The sequence below is a fragment of the Ctenopharyngodon idella genome, chromosome 20, assembly GCF_019924925.1.
Source record: "Ctenopharyngodon idella isolate HZGC_01 chromosome 20, HZGC01, whole genome shotgun sequence".
NCBI lineage: Eukaryota > Metazoa > Chordata > Actinopteri > Cypriniformes > Xenocyprididae > Ctenopharyngodon > Ctenopharyngodon idella.
Genome location: NC_067239.1, coordinates 29,549,159 through 29,561,229, shown reverse-complemented (window position 1 = coordinate 29,561,229; position 12,071 = coordinate 29,549,159). Strand labels below are relative to the sequence as shown.

At 34.6% G+C, this 12,071-nt stretch overlaps 1 protein-coding gene across 2 annotated transcripts; it reads right to left on the bottom strand.

The window, feature by feature from the left end:
- Nucleotides 1-1,087: 1,087 nt before the first annotated feature.
- Nucleotides 1,088-11,319, bottom strand: tram2 (translocation associated membrane protein 2). Of its 2 annotated transcripts, none has more exons than XM_051875318.1 (11): nucleotides 11,090-11,319; nucleotides 8,488-8,551; nucleotides 8,217-8,326; nucleotides 7,910-8,026; nucleotides 7,766-7,824; nucleotides 6,363-6,492; nucleotides 6,207-6,277; nucleotides 5,616-5,720; nucleotides 5,228-5,371; nucleotides 4,982-5,142; nucleotides 1,088-1,895 (listed from the first exon to the last, which is right to left on the bottom strand). In XM_051875318.1, exons 1-11 carry the CDS (start codon nucleotides 11,300-11,302, stop codon nucleotides 1,819-1,821), a joined length of 1,251 nt encoding a protein of 416 aa, XP_051731278.1. In that variant the 5' UTR covers nucleotides 11,303-11,319; the 3' UTR covers nucleotides 1,088-1,818. The 2 variants fall into 2 exon arrangements, with proteins under 2 accessions (XP_051731278.1, XP_051731279.1); XM_051875319.1 differs by having other exon boundaries at nucleotides 6,408-6,492.
- Nucleotides 11,320-12,071: the final 752 nt, after the last annotated feature.

Here is a 12,071-nt window from a genome sequence, read left to right as displayed (position 1 = left end):
GCAGTGGTTCTACAAGATGGAAACATGTTACATCTACTCAGATACTTCATGTTGGATGAACTTGATTTAATCATGTCTTATTTTAGTTCATCCTACATGTTTCCATCATGTGGAACCACTGTCCACGACTGAATCAAGTTCAACCAAAGAGCTTCTATTTACACGTTAGTGTTGCCAACCAAAAGATGGTATGGGTCACATTAATAACATTCCCACAGTAGCTGTTTATTTATTTTTTTCACAAAAGCTATCTGAATTATTGTTACACCATGTCTACACCAGATGTGAGCGGCGCGATGCGACAAAAACAAACAGAACCCATTATAATTAGTGATGCTGTCTACACTGGATACGGCGCATCCAGATATGGTGATTAAAAAAAAACAAGATGGGAGGAAAAATTATATGTTAATGCTTTTGCGTCCCTCCAAGAAAACTGCGTTCACTTAGAAAATGTTTGTGTTCCCCTGAGAAACTTCATACATTTAAAGTAAATTACACACAAACCATTTAAAATGTTACTTGAGATTTTTTTTTAAAGAACAAGTATTTTTGGGAATACAAAATTCATAATTTTTTTAACTAGAACATAAAATGGCAGTTCTGAAGGAATGTATTTTTAAGAATGTTTCGTGAATCTGTCCACTTGATTTTAGTACCATTAAATGTTTTTTTTTTCAATGATATATTTCATCAAGTGCTTTTCTAAAACAGTCCATATATGCCATGGTGCTCATATTTAGTTTTGTTTTTAATAATAATAAATAAATAAAACATGTCCAGGTATGCTTTTATAAATATTTGTATTACTGTTGAGAATGAGATTTTTGCATTACAGAAATGAAGCACTTTATTTTATGAACAATAAGATTTTTTTGCATTGAAAAATAGGCTTTAATGCAAAAAAGGTATTTAAATATTTGTAAAGTGCCATTTTAAACAAATGTTTAAGCTGGTTTATGCTGGTTTTATTTTTATTTTTTTTATGTATGAGCAGACAATGAAACAAAACAACTTTTTCTTAATGTAAAACAATTTTCTTGGATGAAATGTGACATGATTTCATTAAAGTTACCCTATTACCTAATGTGAATTATCCATTTATTTGATGTAATAAACAATGAAGTAAATAAAACAAAGGCTGAAATGTTTCTGCAAAGACAGAAAACTCAAAACAATTTAACTATTCAAAAAGGTTCAATATTTATAAAGCATCGTCATATACAATCAAATATCAAACTGCATAAACGTACAAAGCAGAATAAACGCTCATTACAGGAGAAAGACTGAATGAGTGAGTGTGTTTGCTCTCATTCAGGGTCATTTCATTACTAAAACCCTTGTTCCTACCTCAAACCGGACAAAAACATGGATTTTCCTTGTCTCTTTGCCGGTTCTTTTTGGATTGTCATGTAAATCTTTTGTTCATTACAAACTCAGAATGTGTGAACGAGTCTCACAATAACACATCTGATTCAAATCATCTCAATGAGTGTCCTTTCTAGGCCACCGTAGTCGCCATTTTGTACCTCAAGATATGCAAATGCAGAAAAACAAACTAACCTCAAAACAGCGCTTTAATAAAGAAAGACTGAGTGAAGTTTAGAAACATATGCAGAAGAAATAACATGAATACTGAAACTGTAAAGAAATTTAGAACGTTGACAAGAGCCTGTTGAAAGTCCTGTTGTCACTTCCTTGGAGAAACGCCACATGCACTTCTCTTGACGTGGTAACAGGAAGCAGCAGGCAGATGATCTGTTTCCTGTTCCTGTGCCCTCGATGTGTGGAGGCCATCCGCTGGAATGATGCTGTAGTTTAAGGAGCTTTGATCTTCTTGAGACGAGGAGATGTGCCGTTCTCCGCTTTAATGAGTCCATTCTCATGATGACCGACTGCAGAACACAAACAGCTTGTGTTAGAGAAGAAAAACGTATCGCTGAACACCAAACGATGTCATGTGTAACCCAAGACAACAGACCTACAAAACCAGCGTCTGTCATTCTGTACGTCACGTTTTGGCTTTCACACACACACAATAAAAGAATATTATTGCCCAGAGGCCAGGCAAAGTTCACCTAGAAACCTAAAAATAATTTCTAAGCTCTTCACAAAAGCTTTGTGTGAGGAACGGACCAACAGTTAAGCCATAAATCTTGCCTTCTGCAGTAGCTTGTATCGCACTGCATATGCAAAAGTGTGAGTGAGTATTTAACACTTTTAGGTAAACTAACTCTTAAAGGGTTAGTTCACCCAAAAATTAAAATTCTGTCATTAATTACTCACCCTCATGTCATTCCACACCCGTAAGACCTTCGTTGATCTTCGGAACACAAATTAAGATATTTTTGATCAAATCTGATGGCTCAGTGAGGCCTGCATCACCAGCAATAACACTCCCTTTTTCAATGCCCAGAAAGGTACAAAAGATATATTTTAAACAGTTCATGTGACTACAGTGGTTCAACCTTAACATTATGAAGCGACGAGAATATTTTTGTGCACCAAAAATAACAAAATAGCGACTTTATTCCACAATATCTAGTGATGGGCGATTTCAAAACACTGCTTCATGAAGCTTTGAAGCTTTACAAATCTTTTGTTTCGAATCAGTGGTTCGGAGCGTGTATCAAACTGCCAGAGTCACATGAACTATTGAAGTTTCAAAACACTTATGATTTCAGTAAACAAGGCTTCGTTACATCATAAGTGTTTTGAAACTTCAATAGTTCATGTGTCTCTGGCAGTTTGATACGTGCTCCGAACCACTGATTCAAAACAAAAGATTCGTAAAGCTTTGAAGCTTCATGAAGCAGTGTTTTGAAATCGCCCATCACTAGATATTGTGGAATAAAGTCACTGTTTTGTTATTTTTGGTGCACAAAAAGTATTCTTGTCACTTTATAATATTAAGGTTGAACCACTGTAGTCACACTGTTTTAAATATGTTTTTAGTAGCTTTCTGGGCATTGAAAAAGGGAGTGTTATTGCTGTCAAGAGGCCTCACTGAGCCATCGGATTTGATCAAAAATATCTTAATTTGTGTTCTGAAGATGAACAAAGGTTTTACGGGTGTGGAACGATATGAGGGTGAGTAATTAATGACAGAATTTTAATTTTTGGATGAACTAACCCTTTAAGCTTAAGGCTCTGACATCCATCAAGTGAAATAGAAGAATGAAAATGAACTGATGTGACTTTATTTAGAACAAAGGCCATATATTCACACAGCGGCAAAATATGGTTGTCAGTCCTGAAATCGAGTCATTGATATGGTTGCGTTCACACAGTACACACAGTATTTATGGGAGTGACAACCGAAGTCTATAACCGAACTTACACCCATACATTTTCAGGACTCACAACCGCATTCTTGGAAAACCGGCACTGTGCGAACGGAATCCGACTGGACAACTAGTCAAACAGTGCGAGAGAGCCACTTTGAGTCTGCGCTGCACGAACGCGCGTCGACCATGTGTTGCAGGTTTTCAGTAAGTTGCTGTATGAACAGGACATTTTGAGACTCACACCTGTAAGCAAATGTGGTTGTCAATCCCAAAAACTAGCCAACATCAGGCCAAAATAAAGTTTGTTTGTGTTAGTTTCTGGAGTTTGAAACAGCTCACTTTGGCTGGTAAACACCTTTGAACTACCATTGGTCCATGGCGATTACGTAATAGGTAGATGTGGCTCTGGGGCTCCGCCTTCTTAGTGTTTTTTTTTTTTATCTCAATTTTTTTTAAACATCTAGTTTAATTTTGAAACATTTTACAGCTTAATTTAAATAAAACAATCAAAACTAAATATATATATATATATATATATATTATATATATATATATATAAAAATGTAATTTGTATTTTAACAATGTTATTATTGTATCATTTATTAAAACGAAGAACATTTCTCAAGGTTTCCCATCATTTTTACATTTATTCCATGAGATTCCACAGAAGTACTGGATAAAAGTTTATAGTTCGGATATAAACACTGATGTCTGCGGAAGCAATCAAAATAGAGCAAATCACATTTTGAAAGTAACATGGCGCTTCAAATAAAGATTGTATCAATTACATCGTTACACCAGTAGGTGGCGACAAGTGACTGTTAAATAATGTATTTGTCATTGAATCATTCATTCAAGAGATTTGTTAAAAAAAAAATGCTGATTCATCCAGTAATGAAACCAGTGAAGCATTTCTGAGTGAGTCATTGAATCATTCATTCAACCCGATTTTTTAAAACAATTTATTCAGATTAATTAAACATTTTAAATAGACTGTAGCAATTAACATTTTGTCAGAACCTCTATTAAATTACATGTTATTTTGTTTATTTGTCTGTTCAGAACCATGGGAGAATTGTGATCTTGGTTTGAAACAAAAAAAAATAAATAAATAAAAATTTGAGCAGCTCTACCATATTTCATTTATTTTTGTACTGTGGATTATTTTCCCATCCAGTTTTTTGAGGAGGCACTGCCATTCTTGCCTCCTCAGAGAAAACACCACTGGCAAGTGCAGTAGTCAACATTGAAGTCGATCAAAAAAGTTCAAAGTTGTCCTAAGAAGAAGGTTTCAGGACAACTTTGATGAAAGGTTTTGATCCACTTCAAATGTTGACTACTATAGTTTCGACCTCCCAAAAAGAACTTCGTTTTGGCCTGATTTTGTTTGTTACGCCACACCAGTTCGTTCTTCTATTTAACTTGAAGTATATCCAAGCCTTAAGCTTAAAAGAGTTAGTTTACCCAAAAATGTTATTAATTACTCATGCATACTGTTGTAGCCAATGGTGATGTTTATTGTATTATTGAGAGGAAAGCATGCGGCAGATTTTTAAAATCCATCTAAACGTAGTTGGGATGTTCGCTAACAGTATAATGATGCTCAGGTATTTCAAACTTCTTTTTACCCCTAAGCGAAGATACGAGTATATCAGGGTCTAACTAGTGCGGTGTAATTCAGAACGAGCGTGTACCTGAATCCCGTTTCAGCGTGCGCTGCATATGTTGTTTAGCGGCCGCTCTCTTCCGGGCCGCCTGCTCCAATCTCAGCTCACGTGTTCGGCTCAGCTGGAAACGGAAGAACTTCCAGAGCAGCCATGATTGAGTGAAACACACCATGAACAACACCAGCAGCCTGTGTGTCAAACACACACACAGCATTACTCTCATGTGTCTCTTGTGATGTACTGAACTACAATGAGCATGAATGTCAATGTCACCTGATAGAAAGAGTGTTGAAGTTTCCAGCCTCCAAATCAAGCGTCTGGTTTTCAGAACGAGCCAAACCGAAGCCGACAGCCAGGAACATCAGAGTCAGAGTGATCATACGGGTCAGGACGAACCCAACAGACCACATCTCAAACCTACACACACACACACAAACACAATACAAGCAAATTGCTGTTATATAGAGAGATTATGATATACACTACGGTCAACGTTTTGGGTCAGTTAATGTTTTGAAATACATCTCTTCTGCTCACCAAGACAATGATCGAAAATACAGTAAAAACAGTAATATTGTGAAATATTATTATAATTTAAAATAACTGTTTTCTATTTGAATATATATTAAAATGTAATTTATTCTGACAGAGTTTGGCTCACATTTTGTGGTGGTTTTCATCAATAAAGTAGAAGAGTCGAGACAGATGGAAGCCCATCTCAGAAAGATACTGCAGAAACAACAGAACCAGCCCGACCCGTGTCAAGCTAAAGAGAGAAATGAAAAATATATATTAAATTAATCATTCTTCATGCAAATATCTGATATTATACAGTAATAGTTGTTAAATTATAATATTATTTGAATAAACACTTAAAAACCCTTTTAGTTTAGAGCACACATGTAAACATCCATGTTTAACAAAGCCCTAAAATTATATTTGTTTACATATATAATTTATATTATTCATATATATTATACATATATAAATATACTGAAATATTACGTATCTATATTTATTATAAAATTGTATGTATTATATATTTTATATACATACATGTACATATATATGGAAGTTCTTTTGGAAACAGTATTTTGCTGGTACACTGACAAAAGAAAGCCCACTGGTTGTGTAAATAACAGACATGGTACCCGTTTCATACCATAAAAGACTTTTATTAAAAGTCAATCCAGCAATTTTATGGTGATTTATTGGTTTTCATGTGTGAGCGCATCTATAGTTCATGACTTACTTCAACAGATACGCAGCCAGAATGTGTAACAGATAGAGACTGATGTACTGCAGCTGACGAGGGATTTCCTCCTAAAAACATGAAAAGAGCAACACAATTATATTTTTATTATATTTCTATTATTATATACTTTAATTATATTATGCGTATACATACATATGTCCCCTGCAAAGTTTCTGCGATCCTCTCATCTTCTCTTACCTTTCTCACTTTCTGGAAGTAAAGCTCAGGTAGTGCGTGAAACCAGTATGCCAGCTGTGTGAGGTAGAAGAACTTCACCTGAAACCTGACAGAAAGACGATTATAATCACATGACAGAACCAAACAAAATCAATTCAACCACTGACACTGACTGTTTCCATCCAAAATCGCAAATTTAACATGCATACAATCAGAATATCGCTTAAAACATACGCAAATAAAGCAGTGTTTCTATTCCATGTGTGCAAGAGAACAAAATCATCACTTCCTGGGAACCTGGTGCAAAATATCTGTAATAAAAATGGAAGTTGCTGCAAACAGGGAAGTCAATGTGGCTCTTTTTTTCTCCATCATAAAAGACTTGTGTTTGACTTGCGCTGTCATGTTATCTTGTGTTCGGATGCTGGTGTTTGAGTACGCAATCAAGTGATCTATGGGAGGGAATTAAACCAAATCATTCTGATGACAGACGTTGGCTCAGGCGTTTCAGAATGATCAAACCAACATTTGAGATGCTGTGATGCGATTGGTCTGCTGGTTAGTCCAGTTATCCAATCACATCCTCTGTTGAGGCAAAGTCACGTGAGTTTTTTGTTGCGCGCCGAGGGATTTATTCAGTAAATGTGTTTCCATCGTAGTTTATGTGCATGTCTTCTTATCGGATAAAAAAAAAAAAAAAAAAAATGTATCTGCTCCAATTGAGCACACAAGTTTTTTATGTGCATTTGTAGAATTTATGCACATCTTTGCCTTTCCATCCAGCATTTTTTTTTTATGCGATATCCCAAAATGTGCATAAAAATAGGTGGATGGAAATATAACTAATGGCTAATGTTTTATTTGTTACATTATGTTTCATATAGTGTTCGCATTGAGTTGGAAGCATCCACAAATTAATCATATATATATATGGTTTTATATATAAAAGTAATAGCCAAAAAAAGAAGAAAAAAAAAAAGAAGAGAAAAAGTATATTCTGCATTAAAAAAAGAAACCTTTAAGGCCATTAATATTTTTCACCCAAATTCTCATTGAATAAATAAATAAATCACCCTACTGTCTTAATGATGTTTATTCATTAAAATCTGCATAAATTCTGTTCTACAGAAAAATAGATAATTAGCAATTTAAACATGTATACATTTTTCATGTTACAGTAGTGAGAATTTGGATGCAAAATATGACAAAAAAAAAAAAAAAAATCTCACAATGCAATAATTGCCCAAAAATAGGCTTCATTTTCTTAATAAAAAAAAATCTATACATATTTTTTTTAATTATTTTTGGATGAAATAAGTCTTATGACATGTTCTTGACAGTTTTCATGAGATTCATGCTTTGATTATGTGTGTACGTACCTCAGGTGAACATGAGGGTAATTCTCCCAAAGGCTGCTGGGATGCAGGAGGTATCCCTCCTATTAATCACATCAACAATTAAGTGCCAAACAGAAAGCTTGAGGTTTAATATGTTGTGTGTGTGTGTGATCTGGGTGCTCTTACTGTGGCCATGACATAGAGACTCCATACACTGGACACCAGGTAAAACACACACAGCTGCCCAGATTCATTAAACTTTGTGTTTTTACTCTTCGACAGGTGGAGACGGCGGTTTACTTTCTACAATGGAGCACATGGAAAGAAATAATAATAACATGGTTTGCAAATTAAAGAAATGTATCTGTTGCTTGCAAAAAACCTACTTTCTAATGATTTTTTATCCCATAATAGAGCCATCTATATGGCTGTGCATCCTGCACTAATAACATTAAACTACATTACCCAAAATGCATTGCATTGTAGCACTTACATCTAGCACATACTCCTGCACAACCGCATGAAGGATGATGGTGATACAAAGATAGAAGAGGACAGTGGCACAGTCTTTCCATCCGTAATGATACAGAGTCACTTCTCCGTCTGAAACACACACACACACACACACACACACACACACACACACACACACACACACACACACACACACACACACACACACGTTATCTCATGTTACTGATGCGTCAGACCACACTGGATATGACAGACTGCAGTATATCAAAGCAAATGACTGTGTGTCAGACCTGCACTCATGGTGCTGATGTTGTACTGAGGCTGGATGAATAAAATGGCTGTTTTTGCTGTTGTCTGAAAGAGAGAAGATATTTCCTCAATGATGAGCAAAACACACAGACGTGACCCTTTACCTAAACACACACACACATAGATCACATGTTCTATAATAAACTCTCATGTGCTTTCATTCTGTTACAGCTGAAATTTAAAGTTTAGATTTATTACTCGTTCTTAAACATTTAAAAATATTGTTAGACACTTCCTGTCTGCGTATTTTATTCTGACGGCAATCCAATACAGAGACTCAAAGGAATAACATTACAACAACAGTAGGAAATATTATATAATATAATATCCAAAGAAAAGTCTTATACATAAAGTATTTTAATAATTTTAGTAGTTTGTATTGTATTGAAGCTTGTTCCTGCCATGGAATTAAAAAAATAAAATAAAAAGGTAATTGCTACTTTATATCTCACAATTGACTTTTTTCCCCACAACTATGAGTATAAACTTGCAATTGTGAGTTATAAAATATAAACTCGCAATTTGAAGGGAAAATAAAATCATATATAATTATTTGCAAAATGTTGTTTACTTATTATTAGTACTTATTCTACTACATCCTTGTAAAATTTGTTTGTTTAAAATGTTTACTAAAATGGGATTTTGTACAAAATTGACATTTCAATGTCAAAAATATTGCTGTCTGCTATATTGTTGCACATTTGACAAATAAAACATTAATTGGCTGAAACTAATAGCTTATTATAATAAATCTAGTGGAACCAGTGTTGGGGAAAATTACTTTTAAAAGTAATGCATTACAATATTGCGTTACTCCCTAAAAAGGTAACTAATTGCATTAGTTACTTTTTATGAAAAGTAATGCATTATATTACTTTTGCATTACTTTTCCTCACCTGGGCTAGGCTTTCTTGTTTGTTTTTTTAATAACAACAAAAAAAGTTCTTTTTTTTGGCAAATGTTAAGGCCCTTTCACACCAAAAGTGAAATGAATAAGCCTCAGGCTGAAGGAAACGCTTATTTACACCTGAACACAACTCAAACAAAACTTTCAGCTGTGCTGACATTAAAGAAGATTAAAGACTAAAGAAGAACAAGATACAGGAGAAGGAAGTTCAACACTCTTATTTCTAAATCTAATCTAAATTTATTTTTGCTTAGTATGTTTGAATTAGATCATTGAAGGTCAGCAGCAAACACACTGGTTAATAAAGTGAGATTAAATACATAAAAGTATACATGTGTAAGTTAATATAGTTAATTATTACAGGTTTGCATAAAATTCTGAGATTGCATTTCACTGTTTTTATGCATTTTGAAGAACACTGAATGTTTTCGTGCAAGTGAGATGAGGAAGTGCATGTTCACATTTAGCCTACAACTACAATAACCATCATGTTCACACAGCGCACACAACACCTCTGACCTTTATTTCTCTCAACATGAAGACAGGAGAGCTGTCAGTCAATGTGAAAAAGTAACTCAGATATTTTGTTGTAAATTGAAAAAGTAATGCGTTACTTTACTAGTTACTTGTAAAAGTAATCTGATTGCGTAACTCAAGTTACTTGTAACGCGTTACCCCAAACACTGAGTGGAAGTGATGTGTTCATGAATACTGTATGGATAATAAATGGAGGATTGACATGCACATTGTGCAGGAAGCATGAAAACCAGTACTTGCATTCCACATGCATTTTAGCAGTTTGATTCATGAGAGTTCCCACTGATTTGTTTATTAAAATTTAAAAGCATGAACACAGAGGTGTTGGAATGAAACAGATGTTCAGAGCAGCAGGTGTGAAGGGGAAACCCATCTGAACACACATATGTTTGCATGACAGATGAGATGCGTGAAATGAACCTTGAAGAGAGTTTCATTCAGTGTTTCTGTTTGCCAGGCTAAAATGACAAACCTGAGAAGACTTTATCTAGAAACTGTAAATGCCCATTTTTGCTTTAGGTTACGGATTCACAAGCGACAGATCATGATGTAAATGAATATGAAGCGGTTTTGAGATTCTTATTGGATTCTTTAGGAATGTCAAATTGGGCGCGAGTGAGAGACTTGACGTGGCACTTCAGCAGAAACCTGAACATCAAAAAAAAAAAACTTTAAATACACCATTATGACACTTGGTTTGTGTTCAAATTACACATAAAATGCTTTACGAACTTCATGTATCTTCATCATCATCATCACAATGCAGAAATATGGGCCCAGGTGACGTTGATAATGTTTTGAATAAAGTTGTGAATATAGGCTTCTTTTAATGCGTTGAACTCAACCAAAGTGGCGTTTTAATGCACACTTTAATGTAGATTAAATGCATTAACTGGGTGTCTGACACTTACCTTTACAACCAGCTAAGTGGATTAGATTTGATCCAGAAGCTTTACACATTCAAATAAAAGTGGACTCTGTCCACATTTTGGTCTGTTTTTAAAGTGACACTGTGTGTCTTAAAACTGCATATTTACTTTTGATGCAAAAGTCAGAAGAAAAAAAGAGAGACAGACAGAAAAACAGCTGGCAGAGAGACAGACAAGAAAAAAAGGGAATCCAAAACTCTTTTAACTCACCTCAAACATCAGTCCAATCAAAATGAAAATCACCAAACTAAAGACAATGTCCGCGTGATTCTGAATGAGAAACTCTTGGCTGAAGAAAGGATAACTCTTATTTCTTCTGCGAAAAGCCATTTTACAAGTTCCCGACTTTCTGCTGTGCTTTTTTTTCCTCCAAATCTCAAACTTCCACGAATCACTCCAAACTTCAGTAAGCGCACTGCGCATGCGCGTTTTAGCCACGAACGAAAGTTAGCTCGCATGCGCGGTAGAGGTTCGAAAGGATTGGTGGACCGACCACAGGGTGGAATTTTTATGAAAAAATGCACTCCTTTTGTTTTTTAACAAATTATTTAACATTCCAGATACATTAAATAGTAATTCTGGTCGTTTAATAGCTTATAAACTAAACTTCATTTTCATAAAAATATTAAAATTGCTTAAATGAAATCGGGTAGCACTTCACATTTTAATTTCATTTAATAATATTTTAATATTATAATAATAATTTAATAATAGATTAAATAATACGTTCAATCGTGTAAAATTCGCTGTACAATTATTTTTTAATTCATTGTCTTATCAGAAACGACTGTGATTGGTCCATCCACGTGTACCACGTGACAGCACAGCAACAACTATGTGCCGCTACAGAAACTGTCTGTATGATCATTAAGCTGAAAAATGACATTGAAAACTTTGAATAGCCAGTTATTAAATTGAGAATTTTCATGTAGCTTAAGCCTTGTGAGTGAAACCAAGGGAGTGTCTTTTATTATACTGTAGATCGTATGTAATATAAATCCCTTTGCATTATTGTATAAGTTCAGTGCCTTTCCTTCGCTGTTTTATGCGACTGTTGTTATTCCTATCCGTGTATATTAGTCATAGTTTCCACTGTTTATTGTAGGCTATATTTGGCATAATTTGCAATTTCCTTTATGATGATTAATATTTTCTATGTGCAGCAGTATAGATAAAAATAAGCTTTATGACA

Bases quoted from the DNA above. Each gene is read 5' to 3' on its own strand.
- tram2 (XM_051875318.1), bottom strand. From the start codon at position 11,302: ATGCGCAGTGCGCTTACTGAAGTTTGGAGTGATTCGTGGAAGTTTGAG. The intron at 8,327-8,487 runs GTCTGACACACA...TGTGTGTTTCAG, and splicing joins CATCAGCACCATGAGTGCAG to ACGGAGAAGTGACTCTGTAT. The intron at 5,143-5,227 runs GTGACATTGACA...TTTGACACACAG, and splicing joins TTCAACACTCTTTCTATCAG to GCTGCTGGTGTTGTTCATGG.